Consider the following 17,572-nt stretch of genomic DNA (forward strand, 5'->3'; position numbering starts at 1 on the left):
CTCACTTGGTATGTGTTCTGTATGCAATCAACAACCGATCAGGTTTAAATTAGGTAAGGTAGGTAGAGTGTGTGTACCGGTATTTACTGTATGTGCAGATTGCCATTGAACTGATAGACGGGACAACTTTTAGGATCTATCTCCTTAGGTAAGTGTGTGGTATGTACATATCTCTGATAGACAATGAGTTGAGCTGTGTAAGTATGCGTGTGTTAGTGTATTCACATGTATGTATCAGTGTGTGGTTAGATGTGGGCTCCGATGGGAACGCGGGGCAGACACACATAGGCCTGTGGGGTCCTGCTGAGGTTGATGGGGTTGCCGTCCAGGCGAATGTCCTCCAGTGCGTTCCTGATGTAGTTGAAGTCTTTCAGGTTGCAGAACGTGTCCTCGTGTATCATCTGAATGTTGTTGCGCTGTAAAACAAGGCATTGGAAGTCGGTAAGAAAACACCCGAAACAACACATTCATTAAAACGATGAATGACGAGCTAATGCTTGTTTAAGATTCTGCACAGGTCTGACAGAGTGCTGGAGAAAAGTGCATTTTAAATATACAATAATTTGCCCAAATAACAAACTGATGGCAGAGAATTGGTCAGAATGTTTCGAAACAGTTTGCAGAAAGAGTGGATATGGTGGGCAGTTGAGCTGAGTAGAAAATCCCTCTAGTCACCACCAGTGTACAGTATGGAGGTAATCCTATAGTTCACGCATCATCCACAAGAGGGCAGTAAAGAGGCAGAAGTGCTGGTACCTGTAGGTGCAGAGAGCGCAGGCTATCCGGTAGGGGCACAGGGATGTGGTCGATGTGGTTGTCTGTTAGGTACAGGTACAGCAGACCAGTCATGTCCTAAACAAAACATAAGAAGCATCGTTTACATTTACAGAGTCATTTATGCCAGACAGTCTTTCTCAATACATCCCCGTTTTTGTTTTATCCCAGCATTAACACACCTGATTCAACTCATCAAGGTCTTGGGGATTAGCCCAATAGTGGAATCAAGTGTGATAATGCTGGGAATAAGCAAATAAATTGTTTGTGGTCGCTGTCAGACCTACATACCTTGAAAGCTTCTTTGTGGATGCCCGTGGCGCCAATGTTGTTGTGGCTGGCGTCGACGAGGGTCATCATGGGCGGAAGGGCAGGCAGCTGTGCCACTCTGTTCTCACGGAGCACCAGCTCCTCCAGCACGGGCAGGCCGGAGAACGCATCATCAGCGATGGACGCAATCTCGTTGGCGGTCAAGTCTATCCTCTTCAGCTTGTCTGCAAGAGAGGGAAGGTAAAGTACTCCGACTGTTCCACATGGTTTCATTGATTGAAACAACCATTGAACAGCAGGAAATCTCATGGGCTGTGCCTTTAAAATGTTACACCTACTCATCTGAGCAAAGTCGCCCTTGTTGATCTTGGTGATGTGGTTGTAGCGGGCGTAGAAGTGAGTGGTCTCTTTGGGGAGAGGCGGCACGCTCGTCAGCTTCACATCATCACAGTAGACAGAACCACCCAGACAGGTGCACAGCAGGCAGGTAGGCATACCTGGTACAGACGGAGGGACAGGAAGACAGACAGACAGGACAAGGAAGTAAGATGGAGGTAGGCGATACACTTGAAAGAACAGTTGATAGGTCTGAAATGTTGTATGATGAAGTTTAGGCCACCAGCCTTAGATACAGTAACAATGGGTTTGGATAATGGTAGAGAAGTGTACTCAATGTTGATATGATGTTTGTTTTACCATTTGCATCAAGAAAGGTCAAGTCTGGATTGGACACAGCTCTTGATGTGACACAGGTGTGCACATTGTGAGACGTGGCATGAGGGTTGTTGCTGAGGTGCAATGGTTGAGGTGTAGTGCATCAACAATGTTAGACATATTGTTTTAATGGTGTTTGGGACAGGTTACAACAACACAAACATTAGGTGAAGTTGATAACAGATGTTACAGACACATTGAAGAGCTACTTGAAAGTATACACATATGTTACAGACAGACACATGATAGTGTTTGTGACAGGTTACGACAAGACATAAGTCGTGTAACGGACGTTACAGATACACTACCGTTTAAAAGTTTGGGGTCATTTAGAAATGTCTTTTTTTTTTGAAGGAAAAGCAATTTTTTTGTCCATTAAAATACAGTGTAGACATTGTTAATGTTGTAAATGGCTATTGTAGCTGGAAACGGCTGATTTTTAATGGAATATCTACATAGGCGTACAGAGGCCCATTATCAGCAACCAATGGCACGTTGTGTTTGCTAATCCAAGTTTATCATTGTAAAAGGCTAAACCCTTTTGCAATTATGTTAGCACAGCTGAAAACTGTTGTGCTGATTAAAGAAGCAATAAAACTGGCCTTCTTGAGACTGGTTGAGTATCTGGCGCATTAGCAATTGTGGGTTCGATTACAGGATGAAAATGGCCAAAAACAAATAACTTTCTTCTGAAACTCGTCAGTCTATTCTTGTTCTGAGAAATGAAGGCTATTCCATGCGAGAAATTGCCAAGAAACTGAAGATCTCGTACAACGCTATGTACTACTCCCTTCACAGAACAGCGCAAACTGGCTCTAACCAGAATAGAAAGAGGAGTGGGAGGCCCCGGTGCACAACTGAGCAAGAGGACAAATACATTATAGTGTCTAGTTTGAGAAACAGACACCTCACAGGTCCTCAACTGGCAGCTTCATTGAGGACCACAATTGCTGATGCTCCAGATACTCAACTAGTCTCAAGAAGGCCAGTTTTATTGCTTCTTTAATCAGCACAACAGTTTTCAGTTGTGCTAACATAATTGCAAAAGGGTTTTCTAATGATCAATTAGCCTTTTAAAATGATAAACTTGGATTAGCAAACACAATGTTCCATTGGAACAAAGGACTGATGGTTGCTGATAATGGGCCTCTGTACGCCTATGTAGATATTCTATTAAAAATCAGCCGTTTCCAGCTACAATAGCCATTTACAACATTAACAATGTCTACACTGTATTTCTGATCAATTAGATGTTATTTTAATGGACAAAAAAATTGCTTTTCTTTCGGAAACAAGGACTTTTTCTAAGTGACCCCAAACTTTTGAATGGTAGTGTACATATGGCTTAAACACAGTTTGTGATCAGTTTTAATATGATGCAGATAAATGTAAGATTCAACAACCCTATTCAATCAAAACCAGGGTTTCTGGGGTGAAATTAAAGAAAGAACTCGTATGTAGATATGAGAAAATATGTTTCAATATGGGAATGTGATAGACCCCATATACTGTATAGTGAAGTAGAATAGACCCTATAACCCCAGAAGCCTGGTTACAGGTTTTGATTGAATAGTTAGCGTTTGTGCTGGATACTGACCTTTAATGTCCAAGTCAACCTCTGGCAACCCAGAACCCCCTGAGCCTACTGTACCTCCAGACTCCTGAGGGGTTTTCGGGGTAGTCAGGAGCAGTTCCTCCTCTTGTTAGAGATAGAGATGAGGTATTAAAGAGACAGGTTGGAAACAGCATGGACAGTGACACGACAACAAGTGCTGTTTGCAACGGTGAGAAGTCACAAATAGCAAGGGAGTTATGTTGTTGTTGTTGTTTATGACACATTTAACTGATTAAATTAAGTAATAGTTAAATGGAACCTTGTGAATGGATTTTGAGAGTTAATCAAATTATGTTATGTTGATATATGTTTAATATAAATAGGTACCTGGGAACAGTATTCTTAGCTGGAATTGGAGATTATTCATACCACAAAGCCTTTGAAAAGAATCTCTTGACCACATTATTTGGTCAACTTCCCTTGTCCAAATACAGACATGGCAGCAGAGCATGCTTTCTGCTCAAAGTTTTTGGGACCTTTATCCCTGTTTTCCTTACACATATGGTACAATGGGTTGGTACTATAGAGATCTGTTTTCTTAGAGTTTCTTTATTTGGTGGTACTGACCTTCTTCAGGGTCAGGGATTAATATGACCTCTGACCCACCAGAGTCGGAGCCCCCAGTCCCTGAGGCCCCGGACTCCCCAGAAGCACCCAATACCTCCTGGGGGATAATGTCGGGAATGAGGGGCAGCTCCTCCTCTTGTTAGAGCCAAGGGGAGGGGTTAGGAGACAGGTTAGTGCTTCTCATGGGATGGGATGGACTGTCAATCAAGCAATCATTTAAATCAGCCAATCAATCACACTCATATATGGTTTGACAGTGGGTTAGGTTGACAATGATTAGGAACTTATGGTAAGTAATGCCATGACAATGGTAGAACAACGGATGACGTTTACATTGACATTGGTACGACAATGAGTGACGTTTACAATGACAATGGTAGGACATTGAGTGACGTTTACAATGACAATGGTACTGTAAGTGACAAAGCAATGACACAGGGTTTACAATGACGACAAGTAGCAAATCACAAGAAAGCATTATCAATCCACATTTAACCAGCACAAAGCAGTTAAATGAAAATGCAAATTTAGAAATGACAAGAAATCCCATATAGTCTGAGCATATCAATCAGTGCTTGGAACTGTACTAGGTTCACAAGGCCAGTATAGGCCCAACCAACTATCTGTATACTTCTACAGTCTAGTCTGTAGAAGTATAGGTACTGACCTCCAGATATAATTATTATTCCTGAATCCCCGGAACCCCTGGAGCCAGAACCTCCGGAACCCCCAGAACCGGAACCCAATATGTCCCCGGAACCACCTGAGCCTAGGAGGGTCCCGGAACCAAGATCCACGGAACCTCCAGAGCCTCCAGAACCAAGATCCACGGAACCCCCAGAGCCTCCAGAACCAAGGTCCCCGGAACCCGCAGAGCCTCCAGAACCAAGGTCCCCAGAACCTCCAGAACCAAGGTCCACGGAACCCCCAGAGCCTCCAGAACCAAGGTCCCCAGAACCCCCAGAGCCTCCAGAACCAAGGTCTCTGGAACCCCCAGAGCCTCCAGAACCAAGGTCCCCAGAACCCCCAGAGCCTCCAGAACCAAGGTCCTCAGAACCCCCAGAACCAAGGTCCCCGGAACCCTCAGAACCAATTTCCCCAGAAGCCCCTGAGCCTCCGGAACCCAAAAGGTCCCCAGAACCGGAAGCCAAAAGGTCTCCGGAACCCCCAGAACCTCTGGAACCCCCAGAGCCACTGGAACCTCCAGAACCCGTGGAACCCCCAAAGTCCCCGGAGATATGAAGGATGTCAATGGGACTCAGGCGCAGCTCCTCCTCTTGTTAGAGACAAGATTAGGTGTTAGAAGAGACAAGTTAGAGCAGAGTGGACCATGATTCAGTTTTAGGGCTAGTGAGTCATGTTTACAATGATGATTAGGTGACATTACAAAAAGTGAATGAGATTTATGGTTGAGTACTACACATTTAACCAATATCAGACAAGTTAAATGGAACTCATGCATTTGGAAATGACGAAGGATGATTGTAAAAAGGGGTTGATTTGCATTGGTAGGCGTTAAGGGGGAAGGTTGTGTGTATCACTGGCAGTACTGGACACATACCTTAATCTCCCTGTGTGTATGGGCTCATAGTGTGAGGTGACAGAGTGTATGTGCTGTGGGTTTGTGTATGTGTGTGAATGCTGGGTGGGTGTGTGCAATGTGTGTGCGTGCTGTATGTGTGTATTATGAGTGTGTGCTGTGTGTGTGTGTGTGTGTGTGTGTGTGTGTGTGTGTGTGTGTGTGTGTGTGTGTGTGTGTATACAGACCTCCCTGTGCGTCGGGGCCCATGAGTAACCCAGACCCCCCTGAGCCTTGGGGGATGAGCTGGGGTCTTAGGGGCAACTCCTCCTCCTCTTCCTCCTCCAGTGATGCAGGGCCCCCAGGGCCAGGGTAGTTATAGTCTGGTGGGGCCAGTGTGCCAATCTCTATCTGTGGGAAAGACCGTGACAGAGGGAGTCAATGCTAATGCATGAGGTGTGCCACCAGAGAGCACCAGAGAGTCACTTGCTGAATAACCGGAGGCCTCATGGACCGTCTTTTGGTCTAGCCATACAGAGTGTGAAGCACTGATTTTGAGTTCAATACCAGAGGACAACCTTATGTATGACCATGCTCAATAGGCAATAAAGCTTAACAGCGACAAAACAAGACTGCAATATTTGGATACAACACAAGTAGCTAAAGAATGCCCAGGAAAAGGAGCAGGGACATGAGGACTTTTAGACATCCTGACATCTCCCATTCAGAGGGCAGAGAAGATCCAGAGACAGTGATATTATCAGTTATCCACAGGTATCGCTCCACAGGGGCACCTCAGGGCTATGCTGTTTCACCTCTACCATTTACATACAGATGACTGAAGAAGCAACCAGGAAAGGAGACACATCATTAAGTTTGCAGATGACTAAGTCATTATAAACCTCCTAAATGATAATGACACTGGTAATGGCCAAGTAGTGGAGGACTCATTGTATTTGTTAATATCTACAGGTGAACGTTGAAAAAAACAGAGGACATGAATATTGATTCGAGGAAGACCCTCAAGGGTGGCCCTCCCCCCAAAAAATCCCAGCCAGGAATTGGAAAATGTGGATACAAATGTCTGGGTACAATTTCGAACCACAAACTGAGATGAGAGAAGAATACAAGTGCAATCTGGGTAAAGCACAACAGAAAGTGTTTTTAGTGAGGAAACTCCACCTTCCAACCAAGTAAACAAGACCATTCTACAAACCAACTTTTATTCACTATTCAATAGGAACATGCTCTAAAAATGCAACATCTTTTTCATTAAAGGGGAAGTTCAGTATTTTATCATTTAATGTAAGATGGTTCCTCACCCTGAAAGTAGTCTATGGACCAGGGGAAGCCATAATCCATGGGTTGTCTTGTTTAAACAGACCCTTTCAGTGTGATGAACCATTCAACAATTTGTAAAATACCAAAACTTCCCCTTTAACTGACTGTGACCACCCACTGTTTTAAGAATTCCAACTCTTGCCATCAGTAAAACAGTTTAGGATCCAAAACCAAGACTGCTAGAGCAAAAGCAGCATTCATGGCCAAGGCTATATCGACATAGAACAAAATGAAACTTATTATTATTATTCTGTTATTCTGTTTTTACCCTCTGCCTAACATTCTATTCTTGCATACACAAAAAACCAAATAAATAAGCCTTGGTACAAGAACTCAGCCGTAGCTTTGTTGCGGGTCGTCAACTTGGGGACTGCATAACCTGCACAGCAGGCTTACCTATGGCAGCGGTGTCTTGGTAGGACGCTCTGTGACAATCACTTCCCGGGTCAAGTGACAGGATATACTCATAGGGGTCACATTCAGACAGTACATACAAACAGAAAAATGGAATTACCCGTTGCAAACGGAGAAGTTAGAATGGCTACCGCGTGAAAATGTTGGAAACCTGTTAAACCTCACCCAGTTGAGATCGACTATGACAAATTGTAAAGAGAAAGTATGCCATTTACGAGCAGTTTGTGTGTTTCATGTGGAGTGATGGCCAAAGCAAAGAAACAGTAACATGTAAAGAAAATCTCCTAACCTCAGTCACATCTTATCCTGTTGACCTTTCACCTCTCCATGTTCTCACACTCCTCAGAACACAATGACGAGTGTGCGTGTGTCAGTGTGTAAAATGTATGCACTCACTAATTGTAAGTCACTCTGGATAAGAGCGTCTGCTAAATGACTAAAATGTAAATGTAAAATGTCAGATGGTCAAAGCATTTTGACTGAAATTGACCAAACAGACGGCCGAAATATACAATGTCAAGAGGACATTTTGAAATCCTAAGGGCAAACAAAGGCACACTTTGCAGAAGTGGTCTTTGGCAATAAGAGGGCCCCTACTGTTTGTACTGATAGTGCCTCACAGCAAAGCACGATACACTAATTGTTTTAATAATACCAGTTATGGTATCAACTACAACAGCATCCATCTACTGTGCTTTAAGCCATACATCTCAGCTCTAAACAGATGAACATAATGCAAAACTTCCAACATAGCTACATGTCCCTGTGTTATGTCATGTGGAAGGGAGGGAGGGGTAAGAGTCCTTCAACTGTCATTTATGTTTTGTTTTTCATTCATTTGTATGTTTGATGCAGATGCCATGTCTCTCACCTTATCATATTTGCATTTTCTTGCACGTAAAACAAATATCTGAAAATCAGACAATAAAGAAATATATCTACTCTAATTTTAAGAATGTGATTGAGTCACTTCAAGGGGTACCTGCCTTCAACCATGAGAGCAATGACATGCAGTTATATTATTAGCCACACAGGGGCGCTGAAACCCCACAATGTGCCAAAGGCAATACCTGACTCTCTCACACACACCCATAGGCTGATTCTATCTTCCAAAAGAGGGAATGGTCCTTGTGGAACCAAGAGACACATGGTAGCTACAAAAATTCATATTTCACTACACTTCTCTTAACCAATGTTCAGCTGTCCATCGACTTTCACACCAAGTCCGACAGATTCCTAACCTGAGGTAGCCTAAGACTTACCTAAAGGTAATATATCTAAAGGCAACTCAACACAAGTTTGTTTCTGTATTTTGAAATTGCTAAAATTAGATACACGTTTAGATGCAAGAAAAGGCATGTGCAGTAAAAAGGGGACATTTGTAAACGTAGCCACGAAGAACGGGTATGAATGGGCGGCGCACAATTGGCCCAGCGTCGTCCAGGGTAGGGGAGGGAATGGTCGGCAGGGATGTTTGCAACGCCAGGGTTGTGGGTTCGATTCCCACGGGGGGTATGAAAAATAAAAAAAATTATGTATGCACTCACTAACTGTAAGTCGCTCTGGATAAGAGCGTCTGCTAAATGACTAAAATGTAAATGTAAATTGAAAATGCACGTCTTGAGAGTTTGGCAGTGACTTTAGGAAACAACAAGGTAGGTCTTTGAGTAGTCTTGCACAGAGTTAGCTTGCTTGCTGCTGATCCCCCTCCTCCTCCTTCTCCCCAAAAGCAAACATACAAACTCGGGGGAAACGAGAGGCGAAAGCTTGGCTACCCAAAAAAAAGAAAAACTCTGGGAAACAATGTGGGAATACAAAATGTGCAGAGAGAGAGAGTTTTGAAGTTCCATGATGTGAAATCGAGGAGCTGATTCGAAGCATACAGATCTTTCTGTGTAGCACTGCACTCTCACCATTTTCTGGTCTATCTTGCGAATGCATCTCTTTAGAAACTTCACAACTCTAGAGAGATCTATGCATAATACCATGACTCTTCCAAACCAAGCTGTGACACCCTAAAATACGTCACGAAACCAACCAAGGAATCCCATTTTGCCACAAAGTCCTAGACTCACAGAATGGTTTATATGTTAGGCCATTGTCAGTGTGTATACCACACATGCTCACCCATTTGGATGTAGTTTATTTGCACAGATAAAAACAATAAGTTAAAAACAATGTGCAGCAAGAGGCTAAATGTCTTCTAGTGGTCAGACAATATCAGGCTAATTTAGGAAAAAGAAAATAAACAATGGAACCCAAAACAGGTAAATGGAATGAATAACTTTAGAAGATGTGTATTGGTACTCTCTACGTCATAAACATAGGGGTGAAGTGATATTTTGGAAAGTGCTTCTTTACATATAAACAAGAATGTTAAACAAATATCGGTTCAATGGAAGGCATATGGGAATGTATACACATGTACATCTGTAAAAATACTGTCCATCTGCCTTTGTGTAATGTTCAGCATGTCTTTTTCAGGGCACACCACCTCTCTCTACAAAGGCCAACTTCGCTCAATGATGGCTTCATGATAACACAAGATACATTGCAGCCACACTGCATTTAAAAACAAATATTACCTAGATTTTGTGTTGTATTGAGATAAGGAAGTAAACATAACTTGTTTTGAGTTTCTCTCACTTACCCAGAAAATGCATTTACTTGTTTTGAGTTGATTATGCTTGCCCAGGAAATGCAAGATAATTCAAACTTGTTTCAAGCATTTTTTAGGTTAAAGTAAGAAAAATGATCTGCCAGTGCACTAAGATAATTTACCTTGGTAAGACGTCAAGTTGATGCATTCTAATGGTAAGAGATACAGTATCTAGGTAAGATCAAAACATTTAACAGATTGCATGTTGACAATATGTTGTCCATTGAAAGGCTTTCTGCTATATAGTTTGGTGACCTAGTGGCATGTGATGAAAGACTTAAACACTTGCTTAGCTCCCAGGGCTCACGTCTAGGCTTTAGCTAAATGGGCTAATAGGGACTTGTGGTGCAGCATGCGTGACCCACAAGTTGGTGAATACACTAATCCCTGTCCACATGCAGCAACTGCCAATCACAAGGTCATAGGTCACCTGAGAGATCAGAGGTACACACCTATGTTTGTTTTCAAAACAACAGCACAGACTTTAATTTGAGAAATATACTAAATAATGGCAGAGTTGTCATGTATTATGACATAATCAATTAAATGCATATCCAATTATTGTAATTTGTATTACTTTCGTGGAATTGCAGTATAGATCAGACTTGTGTAAAATATTTAAAAGTATAAATTGAGATTAGCTTGATTTAACTTGAAATGTGAACTTTTGGGACTATTCTATTGGTTCTATTGTAACGGGCAAACTAAATTATGTGCAGGTCAAGTATTTGAAAGTATTTTCCATACGTGTCTGTATTTGACCCAGGTCTGGTATAAACATTGTTAAAGACACCACTAGAGGCTAATGGCAGTCAGGTAGAATGTGAAGACTTAAAACAGAATAAAGCTATTGATTTTTACTACATAACTTCACTTGTTTTCTAGGAGTGGCCCCTTATGACCGTCTCTAAAGCTGCTATTCTGAAGATACCATTAAACAGACCAAAGAGAGCATTAAAAGCTGCCATTTGCATGTTGCTGGTGCAATGTGACCTGTGACCCATTCACAACAGACAGATACGCTACAGTGCTCTAAACCAAGTCAGCACCTGTTCTAGGAGTGTCTGCAAAGAGCTTTAAATGCACCAGACCAGAAACTCTGGCCTTGGATTACAGTTTACAGCAGAAAAGTGTGAAGCTTCTTAGGGTTAGGGTTAGAGCTGCAGAATAAAGAGAGGCAATAGAGAGCTGGAAAGACAAAGCAGAGATCATTGCTCTGAGTCTTCCCTGACTTGGTGAGGGAGGATTCCTTCCAGTCTGCATGATCCCCTTTCCCCCTCTACATACCCCCTCCTAATTCCTAAATCTGTCCTCTCACCCTTCAGTAGCCTACTGTATCAAGGGTAAGCGCTGCCACACACTAACAAATATTCTATAATCTCACTGAAAATGTTAATCATATGAGAGCGATCTAGAATATATTTTCCCCAGCACACACACCACTGCAGAGAAGGCGTGAAGGGAACTGCTGGAGTTGTTCCTGTCTTCTATCTACACTATTGTCAAGGGTTTGTTTTCTCCTGGATCAGGTTCTCTTTCTCCTGAATCATTCCAAGGCTTTTGGATCATATGGACTATACTCAATCTGTCCTGTTTATATTGAGAAGAAGAGTTTTAATTGGGCCAATGTGAATGAGATTGAATTAGCTGTAATTGTTTGAAATACAAATGTGGTAATTTAACAGACGTGATTATCCGAAGCAGCACACACACGCCCACATACACACACATACGCACGCTATGCAATAACATCACCTTCCTCCATCAAACTGAGCCATTAGAACATTCTCTGAGATGACGTAATCTGCAAAACTCATCAAATCAAATCACTCTCATTAGAGAAAAAAAAGTTATGACAACACACTAATGCAAGACTACAATATTGTTTTGTGCACAGATCCCTCATGTCATAATAGCCAAATGTGCATTGGATTGTGGGACTGACTTGGATGGTGTCATACCACATCGGGTTCAGTTTAAATGGTTTGGCTCAAAGGGAAAAAGTCGAAAATCTGATCCCGCTGTTTAGCCTCATGCCAGCCTGACATCGTTTTGGCATCGTGTCTTTGTTACGAAAGAAAATAAACGGGAACATTGGCTGAAATGGTCTGTTTTAGTGTTCCCTGTCCAAACCTGCAATGCAGACTAGTTGCATCACATCCAACTTGGGCCGAGTTGAAGGCTACTTCTGTCATGGGCAGCGCTCTCTCTGCTCTCCTCTTTCTGCCATTTTTCAGTCATTTGAGTGCTTTTTATTGTTCAGATTGTTTAATATCCGACAGAAACCTCTGGCCCACTAGAAACCCATTGGGTTCTGGCTAGCACAGGAGGACCAGAGCAGTTTGGGCCATTTTAGCATGCCGATGTCAGACATGGGCCAAATGTGGGTTAGAATTGAACTTAACAACAAAGACTTAAATATCCTTTGCCACATTGGCCATCAGCATCTACAGGAATTAGCTAGAAGCTACTAACACCTCTCACAAAGAGCAATGCCACTAATTCACTTTGACCCATACTTTCCATACTAGTTCCATGTCTAATGTAGTTACAATCTTATCCTAATCGTATCCCTTCCCCTGTCCTTTATGCATACAGTACATGCAAGTGAGTTGAGAGGCTCAAATCCTGCAGCTGTATTGCTCAATGCATACATTTCAATCTAACAGCCCCTCCCTTCCCCCAGCCCCAACACACAAGCACAATATTTTCATGCATTCTTTTCTTCTCCCCACAGGCAATTTGAAATATTCTGAAAAACAGCCAGTTTAAACCAGCAGTGACAGTAAATCAGATGTCTCGTTTTGTAACGTTGATAAATACCTGGTCTAACGGACACAAAGGCATACATATCCAGGTGGTAATGTCTTTCAGACAAATAGATAAAATGATGAATTATATATTTTGGCCCTAGGGCCTGCCCCCTATTGTGGATGAAGGGTTATGACCATGCAAAAGGCATCACGACGAACTTGATAAACCCAGAACCAACCAAGTAGTAATCCCAAAAGGGGGAAAGATACACCTGCTTTCAGAGTGCGATTGAGTCCTTGAGTCTGACAAATGATAAAGTTGCTTTTCCACATAGATGAATAAAATGTCATTATATGCATTATTCTCTGTCTGAAGGTACTGTAATTGAGGAAAAATGTTCACTGAGCCCATCAAGTCATGTCTACAGACACAGCAACTGCAGTATTTGACTCCGAATGCTACACAGCTGTAACAGGCCTAGATGTAATCTAATAATCAGAGCTGAGAAGCATGGAACCTCCAATCCCTCCCAACTCAAAACTCAACTTCTCCCTTCAACCATTGCTCTTCATAGAATAATTAATTAGATGCCTCTCAAACATTTCCAAGACTCGCTAGTTGCAGCCCATGCATACAGTACAATCCATCAGTGCCAATCAGTCCTTGAGGGGGAGTGAACGAATGCAGTTTGGAGAGAAGGGGGAGAAATGGGATACATGGAATTGGGCCAAAGTGACAAGCGTTGAAAACTACAGTCAGCCATGAGCCTTCAAACTAATGAGCAGGAAATTTGTGAGGTTCTATCTGACATTTTGGTAAAAAAATTAATAAATCACATAGCTGCTCTTTAAGTGGTCCTTTACATGTGAGATATGTCAGATAAAAAGAAAAAAAGTATATTTACAATAAATAAATACATCTGAACGTTCTATCTGCGCAAACAGCTTTTAATTTGGTGCTATAAAGTTCTATATGCAATCCAATCACACTATGCTGGGTTGTCAATCAAAAATAATTGTATGTAAGGTGATGTACTTATTGAGTCATGAAAGAGGAAGACATCACAAAACAGTTCTGAGATCTGGGACTTGAAAATACAAATGATCTCAAAACAATACATTTTTCAGATAAAAACGTATAGTCCCAAGTCCTTGGGTCTCGAACTCTTCCAATGTTTCAGTAATGCAGATTCCATCATCGAGGCTCAGGAGACTGTAGGGTATAAGCCATAATAAGCCCCCATCAACGAATTAACACACAATCTTTCACAAGATAGAATGTCAATGCTTTATCCACTAACTTTGACATCTGAGTCAGGATATGGCAAAACAGTAATGTGATACATAGGGTATACAACATTTTATAAGTAATACATTAATCTTCAAAACATAGTAAGTCTATGATGTGAGGTTCCTTCCCCTCTTCTTCCCTGTTCCTCCCTCCTGTCACTGACCTGTTATGACTGAGTCACTGACAGCTATAGTACAGTTGAAGTCAGAAGTTTACATACACCTTAGCCAAATACATTTAAACTCAGTTTTTCACAATTCCTGACATTTAATCCTAGTAAAAATTCCCTGACTTAGGTCAGTTAGGATCACCACTCTATTTTAAGAATGTGAAATGTCATAATAATAGTAGAGAGAATGGTTTATTTCAGCTTTTATGTGTTTCATCACATTCCCAGTTGGTCAGAAGTTTACAAACGCTCAATTAGTATTTGGTAGCATTGCCTTTAAATTGTTTAACTTGGGTCAAACGTTTCGGGTAGCTTTACACAAGCTTCCCACAATAAGTTGGGTGAATTTTGGCCCATTCCTCCTGACAGAGCTGGTGTAACTGAGTCAGGTTTGTAGGCCTCCTTGTTCGCACACGCTTTTTCAGTTCTGCCCACAAATGTTCTATAGGATTGAGGTCAGGGCTTTGTGATGGCCACACCAATACCTTGACTTTGTTGTCCTTAAGCCATTTTGCCACAACTTTGGAAGTATGCTTGGGGTCATTGTCCATTTGGAAGACCCATTTGCGACCAAGCTTTAACTTCCTGACTGATGTCTTGAGATGTTGCTTCAATATATCCACATACTTTTCCTTCCTCATGATGCCATCTATTTTGTGAAGTGCACCAGTCCCTCCTGCAGCAAAGAACCCCCACAGCATGATGCTGCCACCCCCGTGCTTCACGGTTGGGATGGTATTGTTCGGCTTGCAAGCCACCCCCTTTTTCCTCCAAACATAACGATGGTCATTATGGCCAAACAGTTCTATTTTGTTTCATCAGACCAGAGGACATTTCTCCAAAAAGTACGATCTTTGTCCCCATGTGCAGTTGCAAACCGTAGTCTGGCTTTTTTATGGTGGTTTTGGAGCAGTGGCTTCTTCCTTGCTGAGCGGCCTTTCAGGTTAGGTCGATATAGGACTAATTTTATTGTGGATGTGTTTCCTCCAGCATCTTCACAAGGTCGCACCAAAGTACATTCATCTCTAGGAGACAGAACACATCTCCTCCCTGAGCGGTATGACGGCTGCGTGGTCCCATGATGTTTATACTTTGACATTTTAGTCATTTAGCAGACGCTCTTATCCAGAATGACTTACAGGAGCAATTAGGGTTAAGTGCCTTGCTCAAGGGCACATCGACAGATTTTTCACCTAGTCGGCTCGGGGATTAGAACCAGCAAACTTTCGGTTACTGGCACAACGCTCTTAACCACTAAGCTACCTGCCATACTTGCGTACTATTGTTTGTACAGATGAACGTGGTACCTTCAGGCATTTGGAAATAGCTCCCAAGGATGAACCAGACTTGTGGAGGTCTACAATTTCTTTTGAGGTCTTGGCTGATTTCTTTTGATTTTCCCATGATGTCAAGCAAAGAGGAACTGAGTTTGAAGGCAGGCCTTGAAATACAGCCACAGGTACACCTCCAATTGACTCAAATAATATCAATTAGCCTATCAGAAGCTTCTAAAGCCATGACATCATTTTCTGGAATTTTCCAAGCTGTTTAAAGGCACAGTCAACTTAGTGTATGTAAACTTCTGACCCACTGGAATTGTGATACAGTGAATTATAAGTGAAATAATCTGTCTGTAAACAATTGTTGGAAAAATTACTTGTTTCATGCACAAAGTAGATGTCCTAACTGACTTGCCAAAACTATAGTTTGTTAAAAAGAAATTTGTGGAGTGGTTGAAAAACAAGTTTTAATGACTCCAACCTAAGTGTATGTAAACTTCCGACTTCAACACTATGTAATGTGCTAGTTGCTTTCACCTATCACACCGATTAGTGATTGGTTCAAGGACATGTGGATAGAGGGATACATTCTTAGAATGTTCAAACAGGGTCTGAGGTCAAATCTCAGTATCTCAGTCACCCATCCCTCCAATTTTCCACCAGTCTCTTACCTTAGGTTCGTCAATAGTCAGTCCATCTTCATAATCATAGACATCCTGGTTTTCCAAATTCAAGTTTTCTAGATCCACATCGTAGTTGGCACTGTCGTACGTGTCTAATTCCACCTGCCGGGCAAATCTGGGGCTGGCCACCACCGCTTTGAGGACGAAGAGTCCCAATATGAGCCTCGCTAACATCCTCATAGTCCACCTGGAAACACAGGAGGAGAGAGACATGTCAACCAAGCACTGAACAAAGAGAGTGAGACCATGAAGAACCAACCCTCATATAGTGAAGCTGAACACTGATAAAGAAACAATTTGATGAAGCGTTCATAGTACACAAAGAAGACATATTGTTTAAACCTTCAGTATATTTTATTTTACTGAGGAAAAAGGAAAATGTATTTTTTTTACTGAGACTGAGATTCAATCATTAGCATAATCTTATGATCCAACCATAAGAAAGAAGCGAGCATTTTTATGACAAAGGCTGTGTCATCCATCCTCAATCTTCAGAGACAACACAGGAAGTTCAAGTTACAAATGTTTTCGCCATGTCTTTGCTAAATGTCACATGGCATTCATACAATGCATATCCTGTATATGCAGGCCTTTGAATTTCATAGAGCACCAGCACACACTGGACAGTCACATCTCTGTGTTGGATACAGCTCTAATAGCCATGGTACCAATCATATCCAAAGGAAAATGATTTGTTTGGCCATGTTACAGTACCTGCGGGGCAATTTCATTGTAACAGAGTGATGCTGAGACTCAGATTTTTCACCTTAAAATGTATGCCAAACAAAAAACAATAATTGCAAAGTTTAACAAACCATACAACTCATTGCACAAGGACGACTTTTAACAATTTCCACATTTTTAAAAACGAAAACACATTTACTTGAAGAACAGTGCAGATGCAAAGTTTGGTAACAGAATGGAGGCACCAACAGCACAAACAGTCATTGTTACCAAACTTCGCATCTGCACTGTTCTTCAAGTAAATGTATTTATTTTGTGAGGAAATAGTTAAAAGTAGTCCTTGTGCATATGGTTTGTTTAACTTTGCAGTCATTGGTTTTTGTATGACAGATTTGAAAGACTCTCAGCATCACTCCGTTATCCACTGCATGGGTGTGCTGTGGGTCCGGCTTGGACATTTGGTTGGTAGAACACACATTTTTGAGGTCAGGGAACGTCCATTACCAAGGTGCAGACAGCCTAAATAAATGAAATGTGATGACAGCAAATTCCCCTGAAACCTCATCTTGGTTTTAATCATTGGCTGCCTGTGGTGTGTCAAAGGTGAAGGGTCAGAGTTGATCTGGTAAATGCTACTGTACCTGGGATTATATTCACTGGTCTCGTGGGAACATGTTTTTTGCTGAATCTATCAGAAAATGGTTTACAAGGTGCTGGGAAATATGGGTAGTTTCCCCCTGTTCATTTTTGGAGCATTGTTTCTTACTGCCTAATCACTCTAGTTTTTAAATTCCCTACTAGAAAATGATAAGACGTTTTGGCTCAGTTGAATTGGCGAA

At 41.8% G+C, this 17,572-nt stretch overlaps 1 protein-coding gene across 1 annotated transcript; it reads right to left on the reverse strand.

Moving 5' to 3' along the window:
- Window positions 1-245: 245 nt before the first annotated feature.
- LOC311139676 (epiphycan-like) lies at window positions 246-16,229 on the reverse strand (the record flags this gene model as incomplete). Its single annotated transcript, XM_084174597.1, has 6 exons — window positions 246-416; window positions 757-852; window positions 1,066-1,268; window positions 1,383-1,541; window positions 5,708-5,870; window positions 16,038-16,229. 6 exons carry the CDS (start codon window positions 16,227-16,229, stop codon window positions 246-248), a joined length of 984 nt encoding a protein of 327 aa, XP_084030723.1.
- Between the last annotated feature and the right edge of the window lie 1,343 nt (window positions 16,230-17,572).

This window comes from Coregonus lavaretus (genome assembly GCF_964263955.1).
Source record: "Coregonus lavaretus genome assembly, chromosome: 13".
NCBI lineage: Eukaryota > Metazoa > Chordata > Actinopteri > Salmoniformes > Salmonidae > Coregonus > Coregonus lavaretus.